Source organism: Macrotis lagotis, chromosome 1, assembly GCF_037893015.1.
Source record: "Macrotis lagotis isolate mMagLag1 chromosome 1, bilby.v1.9.chrom.fasta, whole genome shotgun sequence".
Taxonomy (NCBI): Eukaryota; Metazoa; Chordata; class Mammalia; order Peramelemorphia; family Peramelidae; genus Macrotis; species Macrotis lagotis.
The window spans coordinates 573109461-573128428 of NC_133658.1; the positions used below are offsets into that span (position 1 = coordinate 573109461).

The following is an 18968-nucleotide window of genomic DNA, read 5'->3' on the forward strand; positions in this document are numbered from 1 at the left end:
ATAACTCATATGAACTCTCTCATTGATTAGGGTAGTTAGAAGGAGCATATATATAAACAAGGCCTAGGAGGGAGTTGAACATGGATGTATAATATATCATGAAGATGGACTTAATGGATGATAAAGGAATGTATATGGAAACGAGAGAGAATTAGTATCAAATGAATTACTCTATGTACCCAATACACTAAGAATTTTCTCCTCCTCCCTCCAGCTTGTTTGGAATGAATAGTTTTGAAGATGAAACAGAAGATGCACTGAACCTAAGAGAAGTAATCATTTCTCTTTGTTCCAATTCTGTTTAAGTCTCAATGAACAAGTATATACCTTTCCTATCTACTGTTGTTTTCTGATATCAAAAGATGATACCACATATATATATATATATATATTTACTTGTAAAATATATACATATATACACATACCTATAAATGTATGTGTGTGTGTACACACACACACACACACACACACTTCAGCACATTTATTTATACTCAATACAAAGGTATGCTTTATAAATAAACCAAGGCAGGATTTTTTAAAATTTCAATTATAATACATCAATTATAAGTAAACTAGATCACAATTTTTATCTTAACTGTTACAATTTTTTTGATACTTAGAGGCTACCATCTTAAGAGCTTTACCAATTACTTTACCTATTTGGAGAACATTACCATTAATACTTTTTGTTTCCTCTGGAGTTTGTTCAATTTGCAGTGCTCAAAATGTCTGCCTCTGCTTGAGACAAGATGGCAATATTTTCTCAAAGACTTCCTCAATAATATCATCTCCTTTAAAATTCTACACATTGAGAATTCAAGATGTAAGCAAGGTACACACAGCCTCCTGTGTGCATTCTTATCATTAGCCAATATTCTCAACTACTGGTTCCCAAGGAATATTCCCCAAACTTCTAGATATTGTGCTGTACTGACAGTTTCTTTGAATTACTGACAGCCTGTATTCTAGGTTTCCCTTGTTGCTTTATTTACTCAAAAGAACAATACTCTCATCCATACTTGCCTTCATCATTTTGTCCCTACACATTTCAACTCTTACACAAATCCATAAAGACCAGAAATCAACATATGATCATTTCTATAATTTGCAACCAGTTACAAACTTTACCTTAACCCCAGTCAACCATACAGTGAATGGTATTTATCATAAGAGTCATAAAATGAGAATTCCTATTACCAGAGATTTCAGCAGATATGGACACGTTCCTAGTTCTCCAACTTAGAATTATATATACATTTTGAGGAAAAAAATAGTAATTCCATTCTACTCTACTATGGTTGTCTTGTGTTATACTTTTTTTTTTTGAGACTCTAGAAATCTAACTTTTTAACTAATTTAATTTTTGGATATATTGCTAGGATGAGACAAGAGATGAATGAAAAAGCATTTACTAAGTTCTTTTGAGCAGGATCTGTGCTAGGAGTTACAGGCACAAACAAACGAGACAGTCTGTAACTTTAAGAGCTTAAATTCTCAAGGGTGAGGTGGGGGGGGGGGATAGCATATAAAGGGAAACTGCTATTGGTGTTGGTGGCAAAAAACAATTTCCAGGCAGGATAAGGAGAAAGATCATCTATCAAAGTCAGGGTCTTAGGGACAGACTCCAAACTCCAGTAGGAGAGAGAGAAGGAGAATTGTCCATAGTCCAGGTGACATGGTTTGGAAACAGTTCCGAAGAGTATTCCCAGTTCTGATTTACAACTGAGAAGGTTCCCAAGCTAGAACTGAACTACATATTGGGTTTTCAGTTTTCAAACAATTCAAGTATAAGAATTAGCCCCCAAACTAAAGTTATCTGCCATATTTTCTCATATGTATTCTTTCTGGTACTTTGTATTTATTTTATTATCTGTATAGTCACAGTGATCTGAGGGTAAACTGACAGAAAGTTAAGATATGACTTTTATAACAGTAACTAGTCATTTCTTGTCAGTTGAAATATAAACAATTTCCATTTCTGTGATTCAGGTGATGGGGAGGGCTGTTGTTTGCTATGTCCAGTGAATCGTGACTCTTTTCTTGAAGTAAGCAATCATGACAGTTTAGGATAACTAATTGGTAGTCAGTCGCATTCTGTCTCGATAGCAATCAGCTTCTCGCTGATTCTCAAAGGTCTGAGAGGAAAGATCAAACAGATGATTCACCATCAATACTCAGGTTAGGACATAACTGATAATCACATTCTATCATCAGATACTAGTATTTGGCTGGTGCTGATGAAGCACCATGGTGCCCTGCTAATGCAAGAAGCGAAACACATTTAAGGTTAAAAGACTCTTGCAGTAGCCAGACCAACACCAATAGTCCTATTTCCTATAAATTAGGCCTTGGGGTGAAAGATTCTGGTAAAGACAAGTAAGAAGGATACATTATATAGCATATCCCTCAATACAATAATCATAATTATGCAATTCACACCTCTAAACATATGATTAGTTGGTGTGGTCCTCCTCAATACTGAAGGACTATTAGCTCAAGTAAAAATGATATAGGTATGGGCAGCTAGGTGGCGTAGTGGATAAAGCACCGGCCTTGGAGTCAGGAGTACCTGGGTTCAAATCCAGACTCAGACACTTAATAATTACCTAGATGTGTGGCCTTGGGCAAGCCACTTAACCCCATTTGCCTTGCAAAAAAAATGATATAGGTATAATGTTTCTGGTGGAGTTCACAATCATTGGTTTTGCTTCACTTTTATTCCTGAACCCTACTTTCCCCCGTGTATTTTATCCTCTCCCCCACATTAACCTATCTATTAAAGAAGGTGATTTAATTTGGAAGATTTTATCAACTTCATTAAAGATTTCTGCACCTTCCCATCACCATGCAACAGATTCTGACATGTAAGCTTTCATAATGGTCTTTTTGCAAATGCTATTCATAAGGACTATGATAGATGACCAAACTCCTATGAATAATTTCTTATTGTTTTTGGACACACAATAAAACCAACTCTCTAGTTCTTTTATTATTAGTATCTCCAGAAAAATCTGAGCCATCCCTCTGTTTAACTGCAACTTTGTCTTTTTTTCATTTATAGCAAGAAAGTCAAGATTAATACAATTCTATACTTTCATTTTTTTGTCTAATCTTTTGCTACTGGATAAGGATCTCACATTTACAGGAATAATAACTAAAGATTATAGACAGTCTAAAAATGATATAGTTTTTTTAGCTTCCCTCAAGACTGAAGGTCATTACATTTTTTTTTTCACTCATCCATGGGGTAGGCAGTATAACAAGACCTGGAGTAGGGAGGGATGGGGTGGGGTGGTGGTTATCAAGAAGAGACAGATAATGAAAGTCTTTGAAAACCAAACCAACTGTTTTACAGTTGATCCTAGAGGTAACTGGGGACCACCAGACTAGAATTTAGTGCCTGAGGGGTGAATGATAACTGACTGAAAAATGGACATCAAGGGGAGACTCTTATGACTGGATGATTGGGAGACCAACCAGAAGGTTACTGTAGTAGTTCATATGTGAAAGATGGGGGTATGCAACAGAGAGGTAGTAATGTCAGAGGTGAAAGGGGGGGGTGTTTCCAAAAAACATTACAAATATAAAAATCAGGAGGCCTTGGCAACAGATTAGGGGAAAAGATCATGAGTTCAGTTTTGGACATGCTGAAGATGTCTACTGGACAAAGAATAAAGTATAAAATGATCCCTACTCACAATGAGTTTACAGAGATACAAATAAAAATATATAAAATAGCTAACACACAGTCATTAAATACAAGATTCTATAAGAGGGAAGGCACTAGCAGTTTGGATGAATCAAGAAAGATTTCATACAGAAGATGTTATCTGAACTGCATCTCAAAAGAAAAAAAAAAGACTCCCTGAGATTACTAATTTGTTTTTGAAGACAAACAACATCAGGCAGGTGATGCCATGATAAGCACATGAATTGGATTTGAGTGAGAGGGTGCTGGGCTAAGTCACCAGCCTTACTTTCTAATCCAGATCCCTCTGGGTTCAGTGGCTAGATAGGAATCAAGACAACTGGAGATGGCCCTGGACGTGAAGCAATCAGGGTTAAGTGACTTGCCCAAGGTCACACAGCTAATAAGCTTCAAGTGTCTGAGACTGGATTCGAACTCCTGTCTTCCTGACTCCAATGCCAGTGCTCTATTCACTGTATCATCTAGCTGCTCCAACTCCCTGAGATAAGGAGAGAATGAATTCTAGAGATGCAGGACAGTCAGTGGAGATAGAAGATTAAGAATCTTGAAACAGAAAGGTCAGTTTGACAGGAGAAAGGTAAAGGGTAATCTAAATGCTCCACTGGTATCTATCAAAGTCATAAGATCCTTGGTACAAAAGGAGGACCCACTGAGGAGGATTTACAGGGATATAAATGAGTCATGAAGGATAGGAAGACAAGAGCAAAAATGCAATCTATAAGTGTTCACATTAATGAGACCATAAATATACCAAAATATCAAAGCCAGAAATCACATTCAATATAGTTTAATCCTTTTTGATAATTCAAGATATTATACTGAAATATCACCTAACTACTGTAACTGTATATGTGACATGTTCAGAAAAACCAATTATGTCTACATTTATGTCTAAAGATGATGACTATGACCCTTACCTTTAGACAAGTAATTTTAAAAATCATCAATACACACAGCTTCTTATATCCTTTTGAAGTTCTACAAATTCTACAACCTTCCTGTATTCCAATTCATTTAAATTCAAAGATTTATTAAACATCCATTAATGTAATTATGCTGCATACTGGGAATTCAAAGACAACAATGAAATATTCTGTGCCCTCAGAGAATTTACATTCTTCTGGAATTCATTAAAAAATGTTTATATTACACTGAAGCACACAGAAATTCTGGCAATCTTTTCTGTTTCTGTAATCTACAGGATTTAAAAATAAAATCCTTCCAAAATGAAGGCAGTAAGAACATAAAGTTCTAAGGAGAAGGAACAATTTTCTTTACAATGAAAGTCTATTAACAGAGCATATATACACAGATAAACCAGATTTCCATGTTTTTGTATTTTTAGCAGAAGAGGGGGGGAAAATGAAAAAAGACAAATAGGAGGAAGAGGAAGAAGAGACAGAAATAGCCAGACATAAGGAAAAAGGAATAAAAATGATAAAGGACATAAAGAATAATAAAAAAGTAAGACCTAAGATTATCAGTGAAATATAAATCATGTTCTTTCATAGAATGACCAATTTGGAAGTATGCTTACCATGATTGTGCAATATTCTATATCAAATCACTTATTAATCTTAAAGAAGGGAAGGAGAAAAATGTCATAAAATAGTAAGTTTTTATATGTAACTACAGAAAACAAAATATTAAAAAAAGCTAATTTCATGGCAGTAGATAGAAATATAGTCATAATGAATGTCATAAACATTACAATTCATATACTCACAAAATACAATCTCCAGTCAGAAAAAGATGGCTACCTGTCTTTTCTCCAATTAGTAGTCACTAAAATCTTTTGTCTTAATTTAAATAAGTATTCACTGCTCCACTAAAATAAATAGTAATAACTATGCTTCAAAACTAAGGCTGCAATTATGCCACATCTCAAGTCTTAGGCCTTTGTCCTCTGGCTACCTTGGCTTCCATTCTTCTGTCTCCAGTCATATGCTGGCAACTAGGTTATTTATAGACCTCAGACTTGGGAATACAGCCAGAAAGAGGCTTTAAAGTGGGAAGGGGAGGGTGGGGCACCACTATGAGGAAGTAAAATAAATAAATAAAAGTGTTTCCCATTTAATGGAAAGGTGAATAATAAAAAGACAAGTTTGTCCAGTAAAGTAGGCTTAGTTGCATTTGGATTTGAATGGAACTGAAAATTGCTCATCAAGTCTATAATTCTGGAAGAATTTTGCATATCTCCTGTGGCTTTAATTTTACTAGAATAGGAAGTTAAAATATAAGAATTATAAGATAAGGTCTCTTATACAAATTGCTCTTACTGCTTTAAAAATACTTAACTGCTGTTTGTGGGAAAACTTTGATTTCTTCCTCCTACTCCCATGCTCCCTCCCCAAATATAGAGGGTATTCCAAAATCAGTGCAAATTTAAAACTACTCTGAGACTAACAATACCCTCTATATCATAAGGTTTCCCCTCTACTCAGTCAGGTCTGGTCCCCTCCTGTCCTTCCAACTTCAGAAAAACAACATAGGGCACTATTCATAAAATTTAACATACTATCTCATTCCTTATCTCACAAAGTATCTGTAATTAGTAAAACACAGAAATAAATAAGATCAATTAAGCCTATCTCGTCTGTATCACCTACATTAAGTAGAAAGAACTCCAAACTTGGAAAGGGGTCTACATTTGAATTCTGGCTCTGGAACTCAGTGGTACAATCTTGCATTGAACTTCTCTGGGTCTCTAACTTCCAGAAGACACTAAGGTGTGGAATATTAAATGAAGAGGATTTTTGAGGTAGTATAGGGGGTTTCTCATCAAACATAAGTTGCTTTTTCAAAAAGCATATTTCCAAACCTTTCCTAAAGGATGAGATGAGGAAACTTGTTTCTATAGAGGCTCAGTAATGTTTGGGAAAAAAATCAATTAAAGGAGGCATTCAAATAAAAGAAATACAAAATACTGACCTCAATGAATTCAATTAAAAAAATTTATTTATTATTTAAGAGTAAATATATATACATATATAACTTCTAAAACATTACAAGTTTTTGAAAAGGAATAGGAATGAAAGTGTTGGGAAAGAGAAAGGTGACAAAATTTAAAAAGGGAGAGGGAAATAAGACTGCAAAGGGAGACAGGTAAAAGAGAGTAAAAAAAAAGGAAAATGGGAGGGGTTTAGGTTAAAACTATATTTGTTCACTTTCCAAATCAGCTATGATTTACATTTTTAACTGTCTTTTAAAATATGAATTGCCTCATGAAACACCATTAACAATTTTACAACTTCTTAGATAAAATGTGATGGCCAAGTCAGCTTTCTAGGGAAGAAATGATTTTCTAAGTTGCAATACTAACTTGAGTCTGACCCTAATCATAGAATAAATGTAAGAGCAGGATCTGGTCAGATGTTTCTGGCTCTCCCATGAGCTGGTCAATCCCTCAAATGCCTTTTTAGGATCCCCTTGACTTTAAGTTGTTGGGCCTCTTCCCCTTTTACTCTTCTTCCTCACTTGAGAGTATGTATGTATGTATGTATGTATGTATGTATTTGTATGTATGTATTTATTTATTTTAGGTTTTTTCCAAGGCAAATGAGGTTAAGTGACTTGCCCAAGGCCACACAGCTAGGTAATTATTAAGTGTCTGAGACCGGATTTGAACCCAGGTACTCCTGACTCCAGGGCCCGTGCTTTATCCACTGTGCCACCTAGCCGCCCCACTTGAGAGTATTCAGATGAATATTTAAGGGTATAGTAGAATCCTTTGCTCATAATTCTGTGTGCATATTTCAAACAATGAGCACAAAATTCTACTTTTTATTTTCCTCTCTGTGGGTCTCATAAACAATTATATCTGTTTAAAATAATACCTGAAAATGTAAAACTATATATACTAAGAAGATTATTGAACATAGTAGATGTTTCTTTGGGGATTCTTTTTTAAAAAGAGGGCAGTACATAAACATTGAAAACAGTTCTACTTTACTTCCAATTGAAAGATATGAGTAAAGACATTAAATGCAGTTTAAGTCAACATTTATTTTTAAAAGCTAAAGTAGCAAATGGGGCAGGTGAGTGGTATAGTGGATAAAGCACCGGACTTGGAATCTGGAAGATCTGAGTTCAAATTTGACCTCAGACACTTGTTAGCTATGTGACCCCTGGGCAAGCCACTTAACTCCAATTTGTCTGAGTTACTCATCTATAAAATGAACTGGAGAAGGAAATGGCAAATCACTCCCGGGCCTTTGCAAGAAAACTTGTCAGTGGGGTCATGTAGAATGAGATATGATTGAATAACACAAAGTAGTAAAAGGGCACTGCTTTCAAGGACCTTTTAGTTAAATGGAAACTTCTAGAAGGATAGGGAGAAATAGGTATAAGAAAGGATTAAAGAATATGATTAAATTTTTTAAAAAGGTATAGAATTCTATAAATTAATTTTGAGGATGTTTTGAGGATGAAGTTTCTCTCCTGTGTCTCCCTTAAGCTGAAAGATACCACCAGAGTTAATTCTTAAAGGAGGGAGAAATAAGAAAGCCCTTTGGCTAAGGGGGACAGTATGAATAAAGAAAAGAGATGAATGGGGGAATAGTGAACTGTCTAGCACAGTCAGAGAGTGCCTAAGAAGAGGAACAGTACAAAAGAAATCTAGAAAAGTAAAATGAACATGAGACTAAAACAACAATAAAATGATCAATTAACTTTGTGAACAAAAGGCAAACTAACTTCATATCATAAAAAGATCAGTTGAAAGAACTGGAAAAGAGAAGTCTCAGATGGCAGATATAATAACATTCATAAAATACTGTATTTGAAAAATATCAAAGAGAAGAAGAATCATACTTGGGTTTGGAAGAATCATACTTGGGTTTGGGAGGGGGGAGGTTTGGCACCAGAGAGCAAAAGTAGGATTGGAAGCTATAAAAACTTATAAATAATGAGAACAACATAGAAGTGAAATGAAGTAGACTAAGAAGTAGTGAGTTACTCAGGCAAAAGCGACATGATTAGACTAGAGAGACTCTGAAGTCGCTTTTAACTCTAAATGTTCATGATTCTGTGTGACATGTCTAGGTTCCAACATCCTCTTGATGTGCCAAGAACTGAGATTACTATTGGTTTAACTTCAGTTAGATGTTATACTGTACAGTAACATCTTGCACAGCCAATAAAACAAGTAATCAGTGTTTTAAAAATATCTGTTCAATTGCTACTAGGAGATATCAAGACAAGAAGATAATGATCTTTAATACAACTATTTACTGTAATTAGGTAAGCTTATAATCTGCATGTGCAAGATGTTCTGGGCTAGCCTACACCTGAGATACTATAGTAGCATAGCAATCTATGCTTAAAACGATTTCTTTTGGATCTATTAATGTTTGCTTCTAGAGAAGTCTGTTTTATTAGTTATGGCTTCATTTTAGCTCTGTCCTTTTCAAACCAAATTCCCCACAAAAAAAAGAAAAAAACATTGATTATGTTAGAATCTTATACAAACCAAAAAAAAGTAACTAAGTAGCAGGAAGAGTAACTGCCAGAGAGTAGCTATCAATATGTTCAGTACTTCAGCAAAAAAAACCAAAAACAAAAACCAAAAAACCTACCCTCTGACTGAAGTAACTTATTTCCCTTTTCTTCAAAAATCAAACCAGCTTAGGCATTTCCAGACCCAGTGAGAAAAAATAAAAACACTGGGACCACAAATCAAGCACCTACTGAACAAAGTGGGACACATTTAACACACACACACACACACACACACACACACAACACAACTACTCATTGACTTCAATAATGAAAAAAATTAAAGAAATTCAGAATCTATACATGAACTGATGCTGAACAAGATGAGTAGAACCAGAAGAACATGGTACATCCTAACAGCAACACAGGGGCGATGAACAACCTTTAATGGACTTGCTCATTCCATTAGTGTAACAATCAGGCACAACTCGGGGGTATCTGTGATGAAGAATACCATCTGTGTCCAGAGAAAGAATTGTGGAGTTTGAACAAAGACCAAAGACTACAATTGAAACAACAACAACAACAACAACAACCACCCATTATTTTATTATGTAATTTTGCTATCTCTTATACTTTATTTTTTTTCCCTTAAGGATATGATTTCTCTCTCATCATATTCAACTTAGATCAATGTATACCATGGAAACAATATAAAGACTAAAAGATTGCCTTCTGTGGGGGGGGGGGGGTGAGGGAGGGAAGTGAGATTAGGGGGAAAATTGTAAAATTCAAAATATATAAATACATTTTAAAAAATTTAGACTCTAGAAATAGAGGGTCAGAAGAAAACAATATTTTTATTTTTTTGCTTGTTGTACATTTATTAGGTTCAACTGGGTTTAATTCTCAAAGTTTTATGTAAGATTTTACTTTTCTACAAATTAATTTGATTTTATTCATGGTTATTAAGATGATGGTGATTATGATAGACAACTTCAGAAACTGTGTAATATATGTAACTGCAGATTGAGAAAATTTAACACTTACCAAATATCTAGAAAGATATGATTCAAATGACCAAAATTAAATACACTGTGGAAACACATTATCATCCTTTCCTTCAAAAATAAACAACTAATTCCTGTACTACAAATATGAAACCTAAAATGTCTTTGAAAATTCAGTAAACTCAAATGTAATGAGATAATCATCATATACAAAACTGTTGCTCATAATCACCCAATGATATTAACCCATAAATATTTAAGAATAATGTTTTTTTTTAAAGTTCCTGTCATAGCAAACAGTCACATCCAATCTTAGTGGAATGAAAAGTTCAGAAAAATAGAGACCTAATTGTATAAGAAATCAAAACCATATAATAAAGGTATAAAGAATATATTATCCCTCTCATCCTACCTGATAGTAGAGCTGTTAAAATATGTAGAGCTGTTAAAATATTGTTATTGGGACCGGAGAAGATAGTCTTATATATTCTAAAACTTTTATTGTTATAAAAAAGTCATTTTATTCATTTTCTGGAATGATCTATCACATATATAAAACAACAACAAAATAGGATAGTAAGCCATCTCAGATAGAACATTTCTAACTCAACCAAATAAAAAATGAAAACTTAAAACAACAATGATTATATCAAAAACCTTATCCCCATAAGTGCTAAAAATTCTAAATTTTTAGAATTAAATATATTTAATAATACTCTATCTTCCTTCCTGCACCCCCACTACATGTCCACTCCTTCCACCAATAAGAAAACAAGAAAAACAATACTAGAGTTACAGTTCCAAACACACACAGTCAACAAATCCAAAGTTACAAATATGTATAGCCAAAAAAAAAAAAAATTTCCTATAATGGCCATGCCCCCCCCCCCCAAAAAAGGTATTTCCTCAATCTATACTCTTCATCAGCTCTCTAACTGAGAGGTAGGTAGCATAGTTGAATCATCATGAGTCCTCTGGAATTGTGTTTGATCATGTTATTAATCAGACTTTCAAAGTTGGTTATGTTTACACTACTATTGTTACTTTAAAAATTGTTCCATGACATTCACATGCCATAACTTATTAATGGATATCCCTCCTTCATTTTCTAAATTCTTTGCCACTGCATAAGAACTGCTATAAATATTTTTGTATATATAGGGGCCCTTTTCCTTTTTCTTTGTATAGTACAGGTATATATGTATAGACTAGAAATGATATTGCTGGTTAAAGGGCATGCATAGTTCCAGAATGACTGAACCAGTTTAGAGGTCTAAGAGTGTATTAATCTACTTATTTTTACACTCTCTTTTTTTAAATCCATTTTTGCCAATTTTAAGGGTATGAGATGATACCTCACACTTATTAAAATTTGTATTTCTCTACTTATAGTGATTTAGAGCATTTTGTCCCAAAAGGTTCTTAGTATCTTGGATTTCTTTCTCTACTAAACTCTTTATATGTAAGAAGATAAATCAATTTGGGATGACTCTTACTCTTATAAATATGAATCATGAAGTCCTTATAGATTTTGAAATTTTTTTCAAAGAATCTTGTTGCAAAGATCTCTCCCTCCTTCCCAAGTTTACTTACTTTTCTTTTAATTTTAGTTGCAGTGGTTTTGTCTGTGCAAAAACTTTGAATTTTATGTAATAAAAATTGTCTTATTTTATCATTTATAATTTTCTTTTTGGCCATGAATTCTTCTCCTATCCAAAGATCTGACAGATAATTTCTTCTTTGTACCTCTAATTTATATTAAGCTTTTGTTAAATATCAAGTTCTCATTGCAATAGCTGGGATCTTTGAGTTTATTAAACACTATTGTAATTATTTTCATCTATATAACCAACCTATTCTAATGAACATCATCATCATCATCATCATCATCACCATCATCACCACCACCACCACCATAATCTGACTAGATCAACCTCTCTATTACTTAACCAGTACCAGACTGTTTTGATCATTTTTGGTTTGTGTTTGAGAGCTGATACTGTGAAGCCCCCTTCTCATTTTTTCCCCATTATTTCCCACAGGATCCTTGACCTACTGCACCTTCCAGGGGAATTCTGTCACTTTTTCTACCTTAATAAAGTAATTCTTTGATAATCTGACGTTTATGGCAATGAATAAGTTAATTAACTTATTATTGCCATTTTTATTACACTGGCTCAGTTAACCCATGACCAATTAAATATTCCACCAATTAATGAGATCTCTATTTTTGGAAAAAAAATATTTTGTAGTTATAGTCATATAATTCTTCTGTGTTTCTTGACAAATAGACTCCCAAGTATTTTATACTTTCGGTTGTTATAAACAGAATTTATCTACCTCTGTATTTAGTGGCTAAGGTAAAGAAATACTGATGATATATATGAGTTTATTATATATTCTACAACTCCACTGAAGTTGTTAATTCTTTCAATTAATTTTTTGGTAGACTCTCTAGATACTCTAAAGAAACCATTGTATCAGTTACAAAAGCAGTAATTTTGTTTCTTCTTTGAAGAAACGTTTCCTAATTAACTCAGGACTTTTGGAAAATAGTTACTTATACTCAGAGAATAACCCTTTTCTAATGATCAGTAGGAGCAGGTACATATCAATACTGTCAAAATATAAACTGGACAGCATATGCTATATCACTATTTTTTTCTAAAAGGAAGTAGTAACAAATATAGTGGTCAACTGTAAAAAATTTGGAAAGGATAACCTAGGTTAAGAAATGTCAAAAATGGACAGATGTCCCATATGGATGTCTCAAGAAATAATTCTTTGACTCTTGCAAAACTTCACTCAACTCTTTTCAGCTTACTGGATAGTATTCTGTATCACCATCCTTTCAGTTGGTGAGGAACATAAGAATATTATGTGGTAGAGTCTCAGTTTGTATTATTCTTTTTGCTCAAAATCCCCTCCTTTTCAATGTAATAAGATCTTCCCCTTTCAAAAAAATAGACTACTACATGAATCAACATGTACAAAATAATAGACTATTCTATAAAGCAGTTAACATCAGACAATTAATTAAAAACTTCCATCAATCCTTTAAATTAGAAATAAAAAGAGACAAAGGAGAAATTTAGGAGTTTGTCGTATTTTCTCAATTTCATATCACAGAAAGGCAGGATAATATAATAGAAAACATACTGGATTTGGATGTAAAAGACCTAGGTTCAAGGACTAGAATCACAATTGTGGATGCTTCCATATGTGATCAATAAAATACAGATAATCCAACATGTCAGAAGGATAAAAATAATTAAAAAAAATTATAACATATAAAATGTTATTAAAAGTAATAGACTCTGCCTCAGTGTTTCTTATAGTACCTGTTTTTCTCTGCTTACATTTTCTGCATACATTACAATCAACACCTACCTTCTCTCCACTGGAGTAGAAGAAATAACGCAACCGAACTATGTTACAGTGATCTAGCTTTCTCATGATCTGGAGCTCTCTGTTCTGAAAAAAAGATATGGAAGATTATTAGAAAAGAGAAACTAACAAATCATGATGCACTGTAAAATGCTGATTCAGAAAACAGCAAGCACTACAAATAGCTTAGCTTTATCATATTTACTTTCAGCAATACAACCTTTCTAAACCATGCTTGAAAAAAAATTTTGGCTATCTTTTCACCTCTAAAACTAGGGATTAATGAAATACTTTACAGAATCAAGTTTTCAACACAGTTTATATCCCCATAAACTAAAAATCTGAGCAAATATCTTAGTAAAAGGATTTTTATTTTAGTTCAGAACCTTTGGTGAAAGTGTTAAGATATAGAATTTAGGAATTTAAAATTACTGATGCTATTAGGAATTGGAACTTCCACTTTTGGTAGTCCCAAAATCATACCATCTTTTCAAAGAAAAAAAAATCCTGAATAATACAGCAAGAGGTCTCTGGTAACTTCATTCCTCCTACTATTTAGAATTCTACACTGGCCTAGACTGGCTGCTCAGTAACAAGGATGACATTACAGGAACCTAAAATATTTATCTCTCTAAGGTTTCAGATAATTTAAGTTTACTCCTCACTTTGTTGTAACAGCATAATTTCATATGCATTTACAGCAATGCCTTCATTAAAGCAGCATTCTGATATCTCAGAAACATTGCTAGATATGAAAAAAGAATGGTAAACACAGGCATATATTCTTAATACAGCAAAAAGAAGTGAAGGATTCCCATAAAAATTCACTAAACAAACATTTACATAACTAATTGGGTACAGAATACTATGACACTTCGAATACCTACTCACATTATGCGTACAAACATACATACATACATGCTTGTAATGGTATGTGTGTCCTACGTAAAAGAAAGTATAGATTAAGGACATTGTCTGGGCAGATTTGGAATAGGGCAAGATGGAATTCATACCCTAGAAGAAACCAGCGGGAGCTAAGTACATGAGTCTCTGCCCCTAAAAGAACACAAAAATATATCTAAAAATGCCAAAGCTAGAAGAAGATAAGTAACCATTTGTTCTTCAACAATTCTAATTATTCTAAAAGTTTTAAATCAGATTGAAATTCAAACTGTCTGATGTGAAGTTATTTCCTATTTTAAAAAAGGTGAAAAGGTTGACATTGGAAGAAATAGTACCAAAAAGTACCTGAAAACACTATACAAACACTGATTTTTCCTGGAGTTGCATCCCTGTTTATTTCCAACTGCATGAAGATAAAGAATTTTGGTAAATTTTTGTCCTATGCAGTTATATGATGAATACTATAACTGAACCACATGATTAATGAAGATTTTCTTCCTTTTATTTTTCCAAATATGAGAAACTGTTGTCATAAGGAACCTTTATTTGTGAAGGAATCAAATAACTAAACTATGAAATTCTGAATTAAAAGGAAAAAAGTTGTAACTGTTCCTCTAAGATCATACAAGCTTTTATAGAAAGCTTAATGTAATGCCTTCCATTCTGCTAATATACCTCAAAAGTTAGCCTAAAGTTCTTAAATTTATTTCTAAAAGTCCATGGACAAAACCCAAATCAAAATAGTAAATTCAGGAAGATATCAGGTCAATTTGAAATATAAAACTACTATCAGGTATCTTCAAAAGAAATAGTTTTAGTCATAAAAACACTTAAATGAGAAATGAAGAGAAGGAACAATTAAAATACAATAGGAAAATATTAAAAGAAGCAAAAGCAGGTATATCAGGAGAAAGAAACCTCATTCTTCAATAACACAAAAACAAATCAAAATTTCTTCAGAATGTAAATAAGCAGGCATATCAAGCTATTAAGAAATTTAAACCCAAGATAATAATGAATTGAATTAAACAAATGTATATTAAGTAGTCACAGAAAATATAAATTTTAGATAAATATGCTTAATAAAAAAGATCATTACACTTAAGGACAAAATACGATAAAGAAGAAAACATAAGAAAACAAGAAATTACACAACCGGGGGCGGCTAGGTGGCGCAGTGAATAGAGCACTGGCCTTGGAGTCAGGAGTACCTGGGTTCAAATCCGACCTCAGACACTTAATGATTACCTAGCCCTGTGGCCTTGGGCAAGCCACTTAACCCCATTGCCTTGAAAAATCTAAAAGAAAGAAAAAAAAGAAAAAGAAAAAAAAAGAAATTACACAACTAGAAAACAAAATTGTAATCTATGTGTACAAAACTGTCATTTCTAGGAACTAAAACTACAAATTAAGAATTATTAGTCTTCCTGAAAATATGAAAACAGCAACTTCTGCCACATGACTGTAATCTATGAAATGATTTTATGAATAAAAATGAAATTATGGATAAAAATTAGAATACAGAGGATGCCAATGGAGTAAATCCTAAATCCAACTCACCCATGGAAACCACTTTCAAGTTTCAGAAATATAATAAAATTCTTTCACTAAGGAGCATGAAATAAAGGTAGAGATTTGAATTGCACATTTCTACAAAAATGAGAAATAAAAAACATGAACTTGACAAACTTCAGGTTAAAAAACATAACTTCATTCTCAAATCATCTATTCACCAAAGATAGGCATTTAAGAATTAGAAAAATTTGTAAAATCCAAAGTCTATAAAGCAAAAGCAACACAGAAATTTCAACTGATGGTGATAAATACTTAAGATTACCCATTTTCTTGTTTCAAAATAATAACTATGAGGGTAGAAAAAAGAAGTGTTGATTTGATTAACAAATTAATGGTATATATAGACAGAGTAAAAGGGGAGAAAAAGGAGAAGCTTTGAATAATTCAAATGAATAAGAGTAGGTTATAAATTTTGTTTTTAGGGGTGGCACCAAGAAGACTGAGAAAATTTGGTTGAGCTCTCCCCAAAACTCTTCCAAAACCTTTAAATAATACCCTAAAATAAATTCTGGAGTGGTAGAACCCACAAAAGGTCAAGGAGAAACAATTTTCCAGTCCAAAACTATTTAGAAGGTGAGTCAGGAGAGGTCTGACCCAGAATGAGAGTAGAACTACTATTACTAATTATTTCAATATCAAAGAAAATCAAATCAACCAACCAAATGATTGGAGGCATGAGTGTTAAATACAATGAGGGATATGCTGTGCAAGGCATCCTTCTCATGTGCCTTTACCAGAATCATTCCATTCCCAAGGCCTCATTTGCAAGAAACAGGATTATTGGAGATGGTCTGACTGCTTGCTGCAGAGCCTTGACCTTAAATGGTTTCACTTTCTTCCATAACAGCAAGATCAACATTTGACATCTGGGTAAAGAATGCAATTATCAGGTATATCTTAACCTGCCTTGTGATGAGCTAATCCATCAGTATGGTTTTTCCTCTCAAACTTTCTATCTTTTGGTTCTAGAGAGTATACTAATAGCAAAGCAGTATAACTCTATGAATGGTAAACTGAAATTTCCCTCATCTTTAAAGCTACTGCCAATCATATAATTCAGATAATGAGGGCTGAGTACAGTCTAGTGCAGGGTACATCAGCACAGCACAGGCCCCAGCAAATTAGGAGTGGGCCTTCGAAGCCACCGAAACTGAATCAATAGCAGTTGCTTCCAGACGTTTCAGGCTATAATGTTAAGGTGTCAAACATCTGGTCAGAAGATTAGAGGTGGTTCAGGCCAAGATGGCGGAGAGAAGACAGGCACAGATCTAAAGTCTCCTGATCTCTTCCCCATCTATCACATGAAAAAAACCTCTTAAAAGAAATCCAAACCACAAAACCCAGAAAGAAAAGCCAGGAGAACATCTACCTCAGGATTTGTCTCCCGCAGCAGCCTTGGCTGAGTACCGGCAGGTGAGTCTCGGCTCAGAGGGAGGATCAGCCCCCAATCAGCCAGATTAAGAGCTGAATTGGAGCTGGGTGTCTGAGGGCCCGAGAGCCGGACCTGCTGGATCAGCGGCAGGACTGGACGAAAGGGTCTTGGGTCCACAGGGAAGCAGAGGCGCTGATGTTGGTGATGTCCCCCTGGAGCTTGGGGATGGGGCCGCAGGGAGAGGTCTGGCGCAGGAGAGCTGCGGACACCATCCCAGGGATCCTCAGGTCTGAGAAACTCTGAGTCCACGACAACATTGCACTGAGGCCTCCTCCAAAACAAACAATTGCAAACTACTTCTGCCTCAGGGCCAGGTGTGTGAGCAGAAGAACCAACCCAGCTGAGGAATGACCTCAGGCCAGGGTAAAGCCCACCATTGATTGAAGGCAAAAGAATTCAATAGCTCCAATTACCTCCCTTCGGGCAAAGGGAGAAGGCCTGGCAACCAAGGTCACAGACACCCCAGAGAGGGCAACCAGCACCTCCTACTGGCCAGCCAGAGAAACTGCACTCAGTAAAGCCTTCAGCGATCTCAAGCCCAGGTGAACCAGCCCCACCCAACTCTCTAGGTCTTAGCATAATGAAGAAGGGTCAGCGGAAAGGTGGATCCATAGAAAAATTCCAGGAAGGGAAAGACCCCCAAATCAGAGAGACCTGGAACCTCTGGGGAGAATACAATCTGGTCTCCAGCACAGAAAGACTTCCTTCAAGAAATAAGGAAGGAGCTTAAAAATTTGGGAGAGACAATCAATACCTTGCAACAAGAAAACAAAACCTTAGAAAGTACAATTGGACAAACACAAAAGGAGAATAAATCTCTCAGATCCTCAAATGAGCAAATGCAAAAAGAAATTAATTCTCTCAAAACCTCAATTGGTCAAATAGAAAGCTCTTTCAAAAGTAGAACTGATTAACTGGAAAAAGAGTTGCAAAAGGTTAATGAAGAAAACTCCTCCCCCCAAAAAAGAATGGAGTCTACAGAAACTAATGACTCCATGAGACAGCAAGAGTCAGTTAAAAAAAATCAAAAAATAGAAAAAATAGAAGCAAATGTAAAATACCTTATCAACAAAACCATTGACCTCAAGAATAGATCGAGGAGGGGCAACCTGAAAATAGGACTTCCTGAAAATATTGAAGAGAAAAAAAGCCTGGACTTAATATTACAGGATCTAGTGATGGAAACTGCTCTGATAACATGGAATCAGAGGGAGAAGTAGTTATTGAAAGAGTACGTCGATCCGCACCAGGAAAAGATCCTAAAATGAAAACACCAAGGAATGCTGTGCCCAAACTCCAGAACTATCAGATAAAAGAGAAAATCCTGCAAGCAGCCAGAAAGAAACAATTTAAATATCAAGGAGCCACAGTAAGGCAGGACCTGGCTGAATCAACTTTAAGGGATCGAAGGGCCTGGAACGAGATATTTCAAAGAGCACGGGAGCTTGGAATGCACCCAAGAATCTACTTTCCTGCAAAGCTGAGCCTTCTCTTCCATGGAAAAAGATGGACATTT

The 18968-nt window shown here is 34.6% G+C and overlaps 1 protein-coding gene across 5 annotated transcripts in view; it reads right to left on the minus strand.

Annotated features, from left to right (window-relative positions):
* Positions 1 to 18968, minus strand: part of GSK3B (glycogen synthase kinase 3 beta) — a 288812-nt gene that overhangs the window by 157102 nt on the left and 112742 nt on the right. For all 5 annotated transcript variants that reach the window (XR_012474092.1, XM_074214590.1, XM_074214593.1 and 2 more), the window contains exon 3: positions 13546 to 13629. Coding sequence is in view for 4 of the 5 variants with exons in the window: in XM_074214590.1 (XP_074070691.1) it covers positions 13546 to 13629 (84 nt within the window). In the remaining variant the exon portion in view is untranslated. The remainder of the gene's footprint in view (positions 1 to 13545; positions 13630 to 18968) is intronic.